This window comes from Amblyomma americanum, chromosome 1, assembly GCF_052857255.1.
Source record: "Amblyomma americanum isolate KBUSLIRL-KWMA chromosome 1, ASM5285725v1, whole genome shotgun sequence".
NCBI lineage: Eukaryota > Metazoa > Arthropoda > Arachnida > Ixodida > Ixodidae > Amblyomma > Amblyomma americanum.
Window position 1 is genome coordinate 183,993,968 of NC_135497.1, and position 16,388 is coordinate 184,010,355.

The 16,388-nt window shown below is 47.1% G+C and overlaps 1 protein-coding gene across 1 annotated transcript in view; it reads right to left on the reverse strand.

The window, feature by feature from the left end:
* The window catches only part of LOC144114330 (neuropilin and tolloid-like protein 1), a 328,075-nt gene that overhangs the window by 47,543 nt on the left and 264,144 nt on the right, over positions 1–16,388 (reverse strand). The window contains exon 3 of the mRNA XM_077647979.1: positions 15,031–15,453. Within this exon, the coding sequence (XP_077504105.1) occupies positions 15,031–15,453 (423 nt within the window). The remainder of the gene's footprint in view (positions 1–15,030; positions 15,454–16,388) is intronic.

Below are 16,388 nucleotides of genomic sequence, written 5' to 3' on the forward strand. Positions count from 1 at the left end.
CCAACAATAAAAACAAGGCCGAGTAGGAAAGGGGCGAGCTGCTAATGCGAAAGGTTAAAGTGCAGCTTTAATGCTGGAGGAATTAAGGAATGTTTGCATTTTGCGGAGTTTTACATTACAGCCTCCGCGTTTCCGATGGGCACGTGTTGCCACATCCGGCGAAAAATTTCGTTTTTCAGGCTGTTTGCATTTGTTCAGCCATCTCCTAGGACCTCGTTCGTAGGCAGCATGTGGACGACCTGTATAGCATGGGTCAATAAACCACTGCAGAAGGAGCATTTCTCGGCTAATGCATTGACGAATCATTAATCGGTGTAGCGGCCGGCAACAGCGTAATGATTGATGGCGGTGATTACGGCTATGTTATAGTTTCGCTAGTAAGCTTTAGTGTACGGCAACCCCACGAAGACGACACATGACAAGCCGAGCTTTGGAATTTTTAGCTTAATCATCCCTCTTTATATCAACAGATATCCACAACTGTCGGAAGATTATCGTCTATTCAGTTACCGGCCTTTTCTTTCACCAGTTCAAGCGGCAAATGCCTGAACCGCACTAGCCTGACCAACGTGTAACAGCGAAGCAAACACGAACAGCGCCCTCGTGGTGTTATAAGCCTGTGTCGCACAATTATCGCGCCGTTCTGGTCGCCCCATAAAACGTCTCTGAGCATTCTACTCTCGTGTGAGGGCCTTGTCGCTGCCCTGTGCGCCTTCTTCCGTTTACTGACGACGCAGCCCGAAGAGCAATCGACCATCTCCTTGCCAGTTCCCAAATACTGGGTCTCAATAACTGTGTTTCATCATCATCACCATCCCTTTACTCTCGCTGCCTTTGCAGCAGCGGCGTATCCGCTTCGGGACTGCATTTTCGCCGGCGCCCCACCTCTGTGCCCCGATCGTTCCTTCCCTGGCGGCGTCACCAGAAGTCTTTTTTTTTTTTCCGACCTGCCCATCAGCAGTCTTGATGTACTCTGGAGTGGCGCCCCTGAGGACTTTCAATACCGAGACTGGACGGACTTTCGTGACCCGATACAATCTGCCACGCCTTCGTCAACAGTTCTGCAGTGCACGGTGAAAGTTCAGCCGTACATTTGCTCACTGAGTTCATAACCCCCGCGTGGCGCACGGTCTCGAAAGCAGCGACGGAACCGGTAATAAATCGGTGGTGAGGGACGCGGCGAGCGGCTGTGCGGTCCATTCATCATGCACGGAGAGGGGGGCTTCGGCGTTCCTTGCAGACCCAATATATGCGGCTGCTGACGAGCAACCCGCGGCTCGAAGGCGGCCCGCCGCGAACAGTGCCAACCGGGCAGGGCGGCGTTCACGTCGATTGACGCCGCATCGATTTCCATGTAAGATGATCGTTCTTATTAACTCAACGGCCGTCAGGCACACTCGCGATATGAAATACGCCTCCAGCGCGGACGTTCGAGCGTAGACTGCCCTCCTTGCCAGTCTGTGCCTCCGGCATGGGGCCGCCGGAAAGCAACGCTTATCTGAGAGTGTCAGTGAGCTTTTTTGGCAAAACAGGAGAGCGCATTTTACATTCTGAACTTTTCACTAGAGGAGGACAAGAGAAGAAAACTCAGCGTCGGCTTCAGGACTACGGCTCTGTTCAATGTATTATGTTCTAGGAGGCTAGACACAATATGTCGTATTAAACTTGAGCTTCGACGTAGACGTATTACCGCTGCTACGGTATGCCTTCATGCCGATATCTAACCAAGTAACGTGGCGCTAGTGTTAGGATCGCTTAAGTTATTTCTTGAAGAATTTCTTGAAGAAATGTTGGAGTGCTGCATACAATATAGCTCATCGGTTGTTTTCCTTGGTGATTTCAATGTAGACATTCTTTGTCTTGATTTGAATAATCAAAAACTTACTGATGTGTTTCTTTTATACGGGTATGAAAATGTAATTTATGTACCAACAAGAGTAACAAACAATTCTGGAACCTTGTTAGATCTTTGTTTCACGAACTGTAGCTCAGCCGATATTGAATCTGGTGTTTTATTAGCGGACCTGAGCGACCATCTACCGATCTTTATTTTTCTAACACACCTTACACAACACACGGCGCGACCCTCGCGCACGTGGATTCAGTACACGGTTATTACTGAAGAAACAATTAAGATATTTGAAAGACTAACAGCGCAAACAAATTGGGATGACGTTTACTGTTCAGAGGACCCAGTAATGGCGTACAATTTATTTTCAGAGAAAGTTGAGAACACTTATAAACAATCATTTCCAGTATTAGAATTCAGGAAAACTAGGAAAGTAAGAAAGCCGTGGATTAACAGAACACTTTTAAACAGAATCAAGGAACGTGATAGACTTTTCGCTCTGTTTATCAGAACTAGAGCTCTGGACTACTTAAATCAATATAAGAAAATAAGAAACAAACTAGGACATGACATTAAAAAAGCGCGCCATTCCTACTACGAAAACAAGTTTGCAGGTGTCATCAACAACCCAAGAAAAATGTGGCAAACCGCAAACCATCTCATGTCGAATACTCAGAAGAAAGAACTCAAGGAATTGAATATTGAAGGCACAACTTATACGGGAACCTCGCTAGCAAATAAATTCAACAAACACTTCCTAAACGCAGGAGCATTTAATACGAACAACGCGGATAGCTCTAACCTTGACTGCAAATCATATATGGGTTCGGCTGTTGCGGGTTCAATCTATTTGACTCCTACTACAGAGGCAGAAATATTTACGCTACTAAAAAAGCTAAGTAACAGTAGTGCTTGCGGAGTGGATAACTTGAAAGCGGCAACCAATAAAATCAGTTGCACATCTATTTAGCCGCCCTTTGTCGCATATATGCAATTTGATCCTAAGTTCGGGTGTCTTTCCTGATAAACTGAAAATCGCAAGAGTATCCGTTGTTCATAAAGGAGGTGATAAATGTAGCCTTAATAACTACAGACCTATCTCTGTCTTGCCAATCTTTTCTAAAATAATAGAACAAGTTATAAATACACGCCTTCTAAACTACTTCCAGCAAAACGACGTCATAGTAGAACAACAGTATGGGTTCCAAAAATGTAAGTCAACGGAGACGGCCCTTCTATATATTAAAGATCAAATAATAGATAACTTTGAGCATAAATTGTACACAGTAGGATTGTTTCTTGATTTCAAAAAAGCATTCGACTCTATCAAACATGAAATCTTACTGCAAAAGTTACCCAACTACGGAATTAGAGGCGTTGCTCTCGACTTAAGAGTTACCTGTCAAACAGATTTCAGTACACAGCGGTAGGCAAAGCGCAGTCAGATATTGGTGTTATCGCATATGGGATACCACAAGGGTCTATACTTGGTCCATTATTGTTTCTGTTATATATCAATGATATTGTAAATATTCAACTAACCCCGCAAATTATCCTGTATGCTGATGACACTAACGTCTTTTTTTCTTGTGCGAATATTGTAGATATTGAGAGGCAGGCGAATGTCTGGCTGTGTAACCTATCGCTATGGCTCGACGTAAATAAACTAGCCCTAAACACGAACAAAACAAAATATATTGTATTTCGACCAAAAAATAAATGTATGTCAGACATTCTTCTGCGCTTCGGCAATGAACAGATCGAACGCGTTGCATCACATAAATTTCTAGGTGTAATCTTTCAGGAACACCTAAACTGGTCTGCACATGTCGCAAAAGTTCGAACAGATATCTCAAGAACGATTGGGCTCACCTATAAACTAAAGGATTTGCTACCACCATGGTTAAAAAAGCAATTGTATTATGCCCTAATACACTCCCGTCTGCACTACTGTCTTCTTGTATGGGGTACGACCACAAAAACAAATTTAGAAAACCTACATGTACTACAAAAGCATTTTCTGAGCCAAATAGAAAATGTCCCACGCCGAACTCATACAGCACCGTTATTCCAAAAACACCGAATCCTGACTATCACAAACATCCTATGTAAAAAACTAGCAGTAGCTATATACACTCAATTCAAACAGAATGCATCATCGTTCACAGAGAAATATCTTCATAAAGAACACATGTACAATCTCCGGCATACCATTTATAACAGAGACAGGATTCGTACAAACTACGGAACACAAAAGTTAACATATCAGATTCCTGACTTCTTGAATAAGCACGCCATGGTTATGAATATTATTACTGACAGTTCTTCAGCCCTAGCCTTTAACAGAAACATTAACACATTTTTTTACCACACAATTTTGACTATTTCCTTTTTTTTCTGGGTTCTAAGTAGACACCAGATGGTTTTTGTTGTGAATGTTTTATTGTTCCCGCTTGTTTATTTTCTCTGCCTATTACTGCATGCGATTTATATTGGCGGTTTGTTTCCTCGCAGTATGACTTAGCCCTGTATGCTATGCTGTATTAATGTGTTCCTTTTATGTTGATCGAAACTTTGTTCAACGATGTGACTGTACCTGCTGTTGAGTGATGTGTTTGGGAAGGGGGGAAGGGGGCCGACACTGAGTCAGGCATTAATTTGCCTTTATGTCTGCCTCCTAGGCACCTATTACTGCTGCCTGAATAAAATGACTGACTTTGACTACCATGATGCAGCAGACCTGCTACTGCGACACTGTGTGGTCAACGAAAGCCTTTTTATTGGACATGACCATTAAATAGTCACTTTTGTCTGACTTCGTCTATAACCGCTGACTATGGCTACAGTAATTCTATTTTGTTTGGTTTGATTAGGTCAAGCTAGCCTCTTCACTCACTCTCCGTTTTCGTGGTGTCATTGAACCTAGGTTTCAGGCTGGCTCTGCACCGCAGGACTTGACAAACATGGGACGCATCAATTGAAAATTGACTTAGTGAAACGAGCACGGGACGCCCGCAGATTCATTCCTTGTTTCCATTTTTGGCTAAGTCCGTAGATTGTCCCTGGCATTCTTGGAGCGTAAGTGACCCGGCGTTTGAGATGGGCATACTTAAAAATTGCATTGTCGGATGAATTGACGTCCGTCGAAGCAACTGAGTTTCATAGAAAATCAATTGCAGTGTGCGATGATTAAGCTTAAAAGCGCTATTCCTCGCTGTCTCGCCAAGCAGGTTAGTTAATGAACCTCCTAATTAGTCACGGTTAGCTACTGAAGTTAGGATGCGTGCAAAATATTTCAGGAGATGACATGTGCGTGCAAGCTTTCAGTGGGAAAGTAGTTTATTCGGGAAAATAAGAGAGAAATCCTTATGACACTGCTATGGCACATGACACTGCTGGCACGCGCGCCAAGGTAGAAAGCATAGTGCTCCACACACTTGTCAGTTCGCAAATTCTGCGAACTACAGGTGGCACGTTGGACAATCCAATACAGCTGCCTTATAGTGGTGGTCAGAGGAAGGGAGGGCGGTCAGTAGGTAAATACATGCGTCTTTGTGTCGTTCTGTGTGTGTCAAGAACAAGTAAGCACGGCTAGTAGAGAGATTTGACTTGGCGGAGCCTTGTTAGCGTGCACGGGATTCCTAGGTGCCTGCTGCCACTCCGTGTGCACAGCAGGCAGTCCGTAAACCGGTATACGTCGTCGTGAGTGCGTCTTCACTGCGCTAAAGCTGTCTAATGCTCCTGGCGTTCACGCAGGCATTGTCGTTACTCGTTAGACGGCAGAATGAGGTTCACAGGAACATCTGAACAAAGAATGAGGTGCCGCAGTGGTGGAGTGTTGCATGTTGGCTAGTTGACATGCTTGGACAGTACAAGCTGCATGACTACGTCAGTAACAGTGCCAAAAGTTTGCCTGCATACCTCTCATGTAAAGCAGAAGCCGCATGAACTGGAGCTCATTTGCGCCTCCAGCCACGCTAGAAGCTATACGGGCCATTTTATGCTTTTTTTTAAATCGTAAAACAGGCGATGAAGACGCATGTCAGCTGTTTGAACAAAATAATAATAAAGCGCTCTCAGAACGATTGCAGGCGATGAAGGCGCGTGAAAGCTGCTTTTAGGAAGTAAAAAAAAGCCAATCAAACCCGTTACGTGGCCGCTGCAGCACATCGAAGCATAGGCGTGTGCGCGTATGATAAGAATTCTGCATGTTCGCAGAGGCATAACATCTGTGCTTGTTCAGTCTTGTCTGTACGACTCAAACAGTATCCCGGCCTAGCACAGGCGGGAAGTGCGAGCCGCCAGACAGCACAGCTCATTTATTTGATTTAAAAACACTTAAAGATACGCCGCGAGATTTTAAAAAGAAAATCGTTGCGTGGTTCCACCCGGCAGCAGCGGCCACATTTCGATGAAGCGAGAAGCAACGCGCCCGTGTAATGAGATTTCAGTGCACGTTAAATTTCCTCACCCGGTCAAACCTAAACCGGAGCCCAGCAATGCGGAGGACCTCACACCCAGGTGCTCGCTTCTATGGCCAGGGTGCCCAGCAGGTGTTTTTGACACGATTTATCGCCATAGGTTTTTTTTTTCGAGTCATATGACCCATGACATTGTACGTCGCTGCCAATCCAGAGCTTCGTCAGCCATTACGTGCTCAAACGCGAGCCACTTGGAAGCAAATTCAAACTTGTTTGATTCCTCACAGTTCTATTTATTCCCCGTGGCCTGCTCTATTGTCAGTTACTAAGATATGTTTTAACCATTGTGCAAAATCAAAGCACAAAGAAGGCCATTAACAAAGGATGTGCATTCTGCTCGCTGTGTGCTGCTGCCTGCGACCACGAGTAGAGTGTTTCTCTCTTCGGGCGCCGGGCGGCGCCAGTGTCTACGGAGCTTGCGAATTGGATGGATGGATGGAAGATGGGAGAGTCCCCATTGAAATGGGGTGGTGTCAGTTGTCACCATACTCGTTTTATCCCCCTTTATTTTTATTAATCGGCTTTATAAATTTGCCTAAAATTACGCCATTTTCTTTCAATACATTTTCAATCCTACACTTCTACCCTACGTCGCCTCTCTGCTTTTCAGCTGCCAATGTTTCAATAGTTTTTTGGCCAACTTCCACCGCAGATTTTTACACATGACCATTGTGATCTCTAAACCCTAGGGCATCAGGAAGGGTGCCTGTGCCTTCGTCGACATACGGATGGATATCATCCCATTCGAGTGAGATGTTCAGTCGTTTCTACAGATTTACCACATACAGCACATATGTCATCTGTGAAATAGATGACACGTGTGAAATAGAGCGCTCTAACGGCGCCCTTCGGTGTGCACTCACGATGCTTGGCGTTGCCACTTGAGCTAAATGTAGGTTTTGGTGCATTAAAAACAAACCAAATTCTACAAAAAAGCACGTACACGATATGATATTGTTTTGAGTTGCAGGCGACTCGTAAATGGTACCAACGCGCTCCGCACTGTGCCAGTCAGGCGTTGTAGACAATTGTGCGGAGCACTGTGCAGGCTGATTCGCGTTTTAAAATTCGGTTTTCATATTGTTTCGCTAAGACAGTAGCACTGCTTCCCCATGACTGACTGCCTTATGCGTTGGTAGGTTCCGAAGCGCGGCACGGAGATTGTGAAACGTATCGGTTCGCCGCTGGCGATCCATCGCACATAGCAAGCACGGACACACGTAGCAACACTAGCGACACACGCAGCGGCACGCAGCCCAGGGCCCGTATCTCGTGCCACATTCAGGGCAGCTACAATGGAACGATTCTTCCTCCATTCATTATTTGTATTTTGTTCGCGCTCTGAGTTTAAGTTGCGCCACACCCACTCTGTCATCAGGCTCGAGCCAATAACGAAGAGGGAACCCAGGGCGTGGCATTGCTTCACGCAATCAAGGAGAGCTAAAAGAAAAATGAAAGAGATTTAAAACGGCTACAGGTATATGGTATAGGCACAGGCTCTGCCACAATCCAGCTGTGCCTGAGCGCCGCTTGGCTTGAAGTACTCGACGTTAGCACCAGAGGCTGCAAAACAAGCACTTTTTCGCAAAGTTTTTCTACCGCGCTTGAGCTGGGACAAAGCGCTCCAACGCGAACGGCGAGCTTACCGCCACGGTGCCAGCACGCTGCGCGACAACGGATTGGTACTGAACTGCTCGATGGGTCTCGTTAGGCCAAGCCTGCTTCGCATCGAAGGCACAGCGGACTGCTTTGCGGTATTAGCTTGTGCTTAAAATAAAAGTTGTGCTTGCAGTCTCGTCAACACGGTCATCTTGTTAGAAAATAAAGGTATGACCGATTTCCGCGGCGCCTTTAGCAGCGAAGCGAGCAGCCCAGGCGAGCCGCCGCCGTGCGGCTATGGACGGAAATGTTCTTTTATCGCAATTCCCACTGCTGCCTGCAACTCGGCAGAACGAACGACACCAGTTCTCGGAGAAGTGTGAATGGAATGACGCACGATTGCTTTGTGGCTACACGTGTCAGCTCTGCTTCTCCGGCACGATGAGTCGCAAGCGGCGCGTTGTGCGTTGCGTCGGACCGGCTCGACGCTGGCGAGTTAATAATAATAATAATTGGTTTTTGGGGAAGGAAATGGCGCAGTATCTGTCTCATGTATCTTTGGACACCTGAACCGCGCCGTAAGGGAAGGGATAAAGGGAGGGAGTGAAAGAAGAAAGGAAGAATAGGTGCCGTAGTGGAGGGCTCCGGAATAATTTCGACCACCTGGGGATCTTTAACGTGCACTGACATCGCACAGCACACGGGCGCCTTAGCGTTTTTCCTCCATAAAAACGCAGCCGCCGCGGTCGGGTTCGAACCCGGGAACTCCGGATCAGTAGTCGAGCGCCCTAACCACTGAGCCACCGCGGCGGGGCACTGGCGAGTTCCCTCCTTAACTTTCGGTGCGCTCGCTGGAGTCCGATACAATCGCGCGCACTGGGCCGCAGCCTGTACATTGTGCGTGGTTTTCGTTGAGAAAAAGCTCCTAAATCGATATTTAATCATTGAAAGCAGGGCTTATTGCAGCTACTGCTGCCTTGACTACCATTTGCCTTGAACAACATCTGAGTTGAGAAATAAAGTCGAATGTTTACGCTGTGGGTGCACCATCTGTTTCCGTTATTTTCAGGCTTGTTTGAACGACTGGCAGAAACCGCTTCCTAGGGTTAGCTAAGGTTTTCGCGAGGATTAGGAGAGATTGCAGTGGCGTTTCGGCCTGGGTTAAGCGGAGTTAGCGTGTCGGCAACTGCTGTCACAAATAATCATTCCGTCTTACAAATAAGGAGGAGGCGCGAGCTTTGCCTGTTCATTTTTTTATGGTCTTGGTTTTTTGTCTATTTGATACGCCTTATCTGTGATACGGTTATCTGTGATACGCCTAGATTACCCCATTGCCGGAATGCTTGCAAGCTGTTCAATGTTTTAATCTCATGCATACACAAGAAACAACACAAGGAAAACTGTCACCAAATAAACATTTATGCATTTGTTACTTTCAGTTACTTTCCAATTGTGTCACGCGTTCCAGGTGGGCGCGGTCTGGTGGATGAAAGAGGACGCTATGACGCTATGGCACAAACATATTTATATACATGGTTATGCACGCAATGAGCCAACCAGACGCATAAAAATTGTCACACGCGAAGAGAAAAACGTGGACACTACAAGCACGTACGAGCGCGGAAGTTAAGTTTTAGGGCTAACACTATCAAAGCCAAGTAAGATATCTCGTCTTCCCGGCATTGCCACGGTGGATGAAGTTCCCTTTTCAGAAATCGGCACAGACGGTGCCGCCAGTTTTCCCCTTTTCAGGAACTCTATGTTGCTAGCGCTACATACGAGGTTTGACGAGATGGTGAAGCGTGTCGGTGTACACCCGGCATGTGTTCAGGTTATGGAACAATGCCCCAAACAGTGGAACTTCTCACCGCGCTCCTGGCTTCCACACATTGTCACTTTTCTCTTGTGAGCGTTCGCAACTCGTACTCATAGCCAGCAAGCTCTGGCGGGCATTTTGGTCAGAATGAAATTTCAAAAAATAAATTCGGCCTACGCTGAGGTTTTTTTTTTTTTTGATTTCAACCGATAACCGCAACCCCTAGGTATAAGACAAGTACATCGAAACACTAAGGTCACTGTGAGGCCGCCGTACAGTGAATGGAGTCAAGTCAGGTCAGGTCAAGTATACGCTGCTGGTTCGGCAGCACGTTTGACTGCCTGAAAAAAAACTATCGAAAGTCACCCTAACACGGTGAGGGGCCAGTCTTTGTAGCAAGTTACACGAGTTTGATTTCGTGTGCCAATCAGGTATTGCGTGGAAGGTGGCTACAAAGCTCACTCTTGTCGCCTCGGTCTACATTCGTGCGTCAAGCTGTCGCGACTTTCAGGAATAACGGTTTTCGAATAAAACTAATTTCCAGTCGCATGTATACGCATATCCTGGATAGCTATCTAAGGCCGCAACAGTTTTTGTCCAACGAACGTCCACATATCTCGCAAAAGCTTATGGCTGCCAAGCGCACGATTGCATTGGACTAAATTGGGGCCTACGCAGCCGGGCGCCAGTGGCGCGTGGCATGTTCTCGCTATTCAGGCTTTCATTTGCGGCAAATGACCATCGTTCGTTGTCCAACGGTTTTATTGAACTCGGTTGTATAAAGAAATAGGAATCCGTAGCGAGGCCCCGTTTTAATTGCCCCCAGCAGAGGGAGAGGCGACAGCGCGGCACATTCTCCCGGAAGGAATATCACCCGGTCTCTGTACGCGCCATTTACTCACTCGCTCGAGGCATTTAACTCAAGAATCCGCGCTTTAAATCTCACGCTGTAAGGTTCACATTGGGCGCTTTATTACATCCTCGCCGTTACGCTCGATTTAGCGCGCACTCTTCGTGAAGGAAAGGAAGAACCGTGGTAAAGCACTATGTAGCGAGCTGCCGAAGTGCAGTGCTGACCTGCGCTCAACTTCTGGCCGCCGGCGTGTCACTCAACGGGATAAAGTGTGATGTAAACTGAAGTGACAGTGTAAAATTTCTTCGTTTAATGAAACTCAGTTTTAGTTTCTGCGCTACGAGGATTCCTTGCAGATGAGGACATTATAATGCTGTCTGCGGTGAAAGTAATTCGCGTCCCCCACCACGCATTCGTCGAACTGCGAAAATCTCTCATTTTTCTTAGTGCTTGATGGGTAATAAACCGCTTCGTATGTAAAACAAAACAAAAGCGTAATATTTAAAGTACTCTATACTTCTTGTCATACCAGCTTTAGTTTCCTATCTAGTTTTTTTTTTCAGCCAACATATAACAACTTCGCAAAGATTATGCGCCAGCTGTCCCGAACCCTATGCTAATTTCGAACATTCCCTTTTCTCCTGCCCCCGTTTCCCATCGGTTCCCTCATTTTTCATGCCCTTCTCCTCCAACGTGGCAGGCTCGGCTAGCCTCGGGCCAGCTGACGGACCAGCTGGCTTTGGTGACCCCGGCACAAGACATCCTCGACGCTTAATATTGCGTTGAAATAAAGTTTTTTTTTTCTCTCTGTCTTTCTTAAGCTGCCTCGCCTCGCCTAAAAGACTGCCGATGATCTTGAAAAACAGCAGTACAAAATGCTCTTGGTTCAATGGCCTTCAGCCCTTCTGCATGCAACTCTCTCGCACACTTTTGAGGCAAAAAGACTGCCGCTCGTGATTTTGCATTACAGCTGCTTTGTCCATACCTCATGCCAACTTAACGTGTTTGGTGCATGCCGCGCCGTGTTGCTGTCGAAAGTTTTGCGAATCAGACAAGAAGTAGGGCTCCTCACTAAGCTTGATGAATTGGCGCCTATTCGTCATCAGGTTAACCATGTACAAGAGCCCTTAATAATTAAGAAGTGCGGCGTACAAGGTGGAAATGTACACTTGGCTGTGAACGCGCACTCAAAGAGGAAATGACGCCTTGATCAGAGATGTCACGACGCCAACTTGTAGCACTAAATCTGCAGCTTACCTACACTGCAAACTGTGCGACTTCATGCACTGCCACAGAACATCGAAACAGCACTCGCTCTAACATACTTCGTTCCAGCTCAGTTGCGTTCTAATTAGTGATAATATATGTTTCCTCTTCTGCGATAAAGACAAGCAGTTCCACTGATAAATTGCAGAGCAATAAATGAATGATGCTATTTTCGTTTTTTTTTTTAAATACGGACGAGTTTTTTTGTTTATTGGTTTTAAATGGTACATTGGTATGCGTCTCTGTGGCGCTTGTGTGGAATCTAAAATTCGCCGTAAAGAATAATTTTGAAAGCGTCAACAAAAACACAGGAATGACCCTGAATGAAAGGCGGTGCAACAGAGCCGTTTCATCTTTCTTGTGCTCGTCCGTTGTTTCCCTGCAGCACGAAATTATCAGCAACCAACTAGATGAACAACAACAGATGAGTGATCTCGGTAGCAGTGCTCTCAACAGCAGGGCTTACGCGCTGCGTTTCTTCACGCTACAGGTTGGCGATAACCTTTCCTTATATGGTAAGAGAAGTAATGATCCCTTTCTAATACTGTTTCCGTGCCCACGGGTTATCAGCAATGATCGATTTGAGTGCTTAGACCTTGTTTTTTTTTTCTCCTATAATCAGGGAATGTTGAACAAAACCCTGGTCCTGGAAATTGGCGAAACGCGAATGATAGCAGCTTTGAAGATACTGTATACGAAGACAGCCGCTCGTTAGAGCGTAGCGAAATTATTCACGTTCTTGTTAACCTTAAAGCTGCTTCAGAACAACACTCAGCTAGACAGAACGAGTTAGCGAAAAGTATTAAAGACAGCAAATAATGTCACACTCATAATGTCACAACGAACTCAGAACTCGATAACATGTGCAAACGACTTTCATGCGTGGAACAAAAAGCGGTCGCAATTGATGGACTTCAGGCAGAAATAGCTCACACATCGTCTACTGTAACTAATCTGACCAACCAGTGCGATTTGTTTAAAGTGCGCAAGCGTACTAGCGATGGCTGTAAGACCAAATACGCGAGTTATATATCAACCGCCTACCGCATTAAAGTTTTTGGCGCTTTGTCATTAATCACAAGCTACGCTTCCATGCGCGATTGAGGGCTTTATGCGGTCAACTTTATTTTGACTGTTCTACAGGATGCGGACATCGCGATGCGGACATCACCGAAACCGGCATTTCGAGGTTTGAGCCACTAACAGCGGCCGCTGTAAACAAATGCGCTAAGAAGCGTCGCATTTTGGCCGAGTTGGTACTTCATACTTTCGGAAATAATTGCGCGCTTCTCAACTGCAATTCTAATTCATCGGGCTCTTTTTCGTGCGTTCTTCTGGATGCGTGTGCCACCGGTGCGCTTGCCGCCAATGCCGCAATGCCAGGCGCGGTCTCTGTCGTTATACATTCGTGAGGGCTGCAGTAACCCGGCAGTCAAAACATTGTTTGGTTTGCGTCTGTGTGCGTCCTTTTTTATGTCCTGTCTCGTGTGTGCGCGCAATTATTTCCAAAAATAAATGCTCGCTTATTGGGAGACCGCTGTACACAGATTTTTCGCATCGCTACTGAACACTATGTGGGAGAAAGAGTTTCGTGAACCATACGTTTTGCCAGTCCACGGGTAAAACACTGCAGCGGACACACGCTATAGTTTCACTACTCAGCAAATGTAAGCAGAACAAAGTAGCGCACTTACGCAGCGCTTACGGGGCTCATTGCAGGCACAACTGCTGCACTGAAAACAACGCAACAATAGATGAGAGAGTTGTGGAAGTTCTGGCAAGCCATTTCGCAGGCCCTTCATTATAGCTTTTCGTTGTTGTGCTACGAAGACAGCCACTTGCACGCGCGGGCTATCGAAACCATGAATGCAAATTCGTCTGCTGATTCTGATGGCTCTGTTGTGCACTAAATTAGAGTGTATACGCATTGCTCCCAATGTTGAAATTCGGTTAGAAACGAAAGGGACCGCTAACTGAAAGTGTGCCCAGTGCGGGAGCCTTATTGTTCTCGGCATTAATTAGGAGCCTTGTACGATGGCTATCGGCGAAGATCACCCGTCGTTTTAGAGCACAGCTACGCACATACTGGCGTTAAAAAAATAAAATCACATACGAGCGAACCATTATTTGACGAGGCCTGGTGAAGCCAGGATTTCATCGAAGAGCAGTGAGGTCCATGGAAGGGGAGTAGCCGAGATCACTCTGAGAGTTTCATGTAACATGAGGACGTGGCTCATCATTTATCAATCACAGTGTGCTCTCATGTGTAATACCTGTTACGTCCTGGGGCCTACCGGAAAAGAAGAATAGACGATAGCGAGAAATCGCGACTTGCGGTAATGCGGCAGGAGCCCTTTGTTACGGGAGATCGAGCGGCCATGCCCGTGTAAACATATTGATGCAACCCTTGCTGTAAGTTCATACGCAGCTGTATTCACCAGTGTCATTACATGCCAAGAAAGAAGAAATGAGAGCGGTTTCGAATAAGTTTCCCAAGCGGAAACTCTGGAGGAAGTTGGAGGAGTTCGTACGGCTGCCACGTCACGAATGTAGGGCCGTGCGGAGCGAGTATTGATGGTCTGCTTGGTGCTGTGCTGCACTGTGTACTCCGTGGGGCTTTCGTGCGCCACGAATAGATGCTGCGCGACGGTGCTCGGGAATTTAAGGGAAAGCTTTGCAAACGTTGAACCCCCCCCCCCCTCCCCCCCATTGTATGATTTGTGATTACTCTCGAGTAAGGCGTTTCCTTCATTCAATGCTCCAAAGTGACACTTGGGTTTAAAACACGTCACTTCTTGTTAGTGCGGGCCCTGTTTTGCATGTACACTTTGGTACTGCCGTGCAACACATTACGAGGAGCCTGTTTCGTGCTTTATCGCTGCTTGAGGACATAGTCAAAAGGGACGAAGCCTTCGTGGGAGTAGAAGTAATTGCATAATCAAGACAGTATGACAGAAAACCGAATGGACGCAGCGATGTTCCGTGGGGTAACCAAACATTCCTAAATTAGGCCCAACATTTTACATTTCAAGCCCTTTACCCTGCAGCAGCCTGAAAACTGCGCCAATTTGAGCAAGAAAAAATGCAGACAGTTTTGGTCCTCGTTAAATTTTGCCCCTCGCATTCTCTGAGGAAAGGGATAATCTCCGAACGGACGGGTACTCACTGGGCGCCGGCTTGAAGGTGTATACTGCCTTGAAGCCCGTGTACTCGATGCTGGCGTCCGAGGAGAACTTGAGCCATAGGTGGCGGCCCTCGGACTGCACGGGCTTGGGAAAGGTGTCGCCGCAGAGGCGCGCCTCGAGCGGCGAGTACGCGTACGCGCCGTTGCGGATCTCCAGGTAGTCGAACTCGCACGTGGGCGACTCTTCCAGGTGGAAGCGGTCGCGGAAGTCCAGGCGCACCATGTAGTTGTAGGGGGCGCGGATGAGGCGCGTGCACTCGGTGTTGTTTGGGTAGTGGTTGGTGCCGTTGTAGAGCGGCGAGTACAGCTCCTGGCGTACCTTGTCGCCCTCGGTAAAATTGTGGCAGATGCGCGCGCGCTCCACCTCGTCCAGCTCGCCCCACTTGAAGCTCTTGATCTCCTTGCCTGCGTGCAAAAAAGCAACGCCGCTGGATGTTATACACTCCTCGAGCGCCCGCTGACCGGACGCCTCGGCCGCGGCAGAACGCGAGAAACGCTCTCGCTTCAGCTGCGGGAGTATACCGCAGGCCTCATCTTTGCGGGGCCTCCAGTCTACGCGTTGCTCGCCACTGAGCATGCGCACAGCCCTACCGCGAGCGCGATAGCCTTGAGACTCAAGCGCATTTTGTTTTTCGCTTTAAGACTTGCCACATATATATTAATTCCAGGGGAAAAAACGCGCATTAATGATATCCTAGCCGACCCGCCGCGGTGGCTGTGTGGTTAGCGCGCTCGGCTACTGACCCGGAGTTCCCGCGTTCGAACCCGACCGCGCGGCTGCGTTTTTATGGAGGAAAAACGCTAAGGCGCCCGTATGCTGTGCGATGTCAGTGCACGTTAACGATCCCCAGGTGGTCGAAACTATTCCGGAGCCCTCCACTACGGCACCTCTTTCTTCTTTCACTCCCTCCTTTATCCCTTCCCTTACGGCGCGGTTCATGTGTCCAACGATATATGAGACAGATACTGCGCCATTTCCTTTCCTCAAAAACCAATTATTATTGTTATTATTATTATTATTATTATTATTATTATTATTATTATTATTATTATTATTATTATTATTATTATTATTATTATATCCTAGCCGAGATCAGGAAGTCGAAAGGGGCATGGGCAGTGCATGTAATGCAGGTAGAAAATAACCGACGGTCGCTCGGGGTAACCGAGCGGATTGCGATGGGAAGACAAGTGTACAGCAGGGGGCGTCAGAGAGTCAGGTTAGTAAGACAGCGGTGACAGGGTGGCTCCAGCAGGCACAGGGCAGGACCAGTTGGAGACCAACTTTGTCCTGCAGCAGGTGTGTTTGGGCTGCTGCTGATTACGATGCTAGTGCTTTG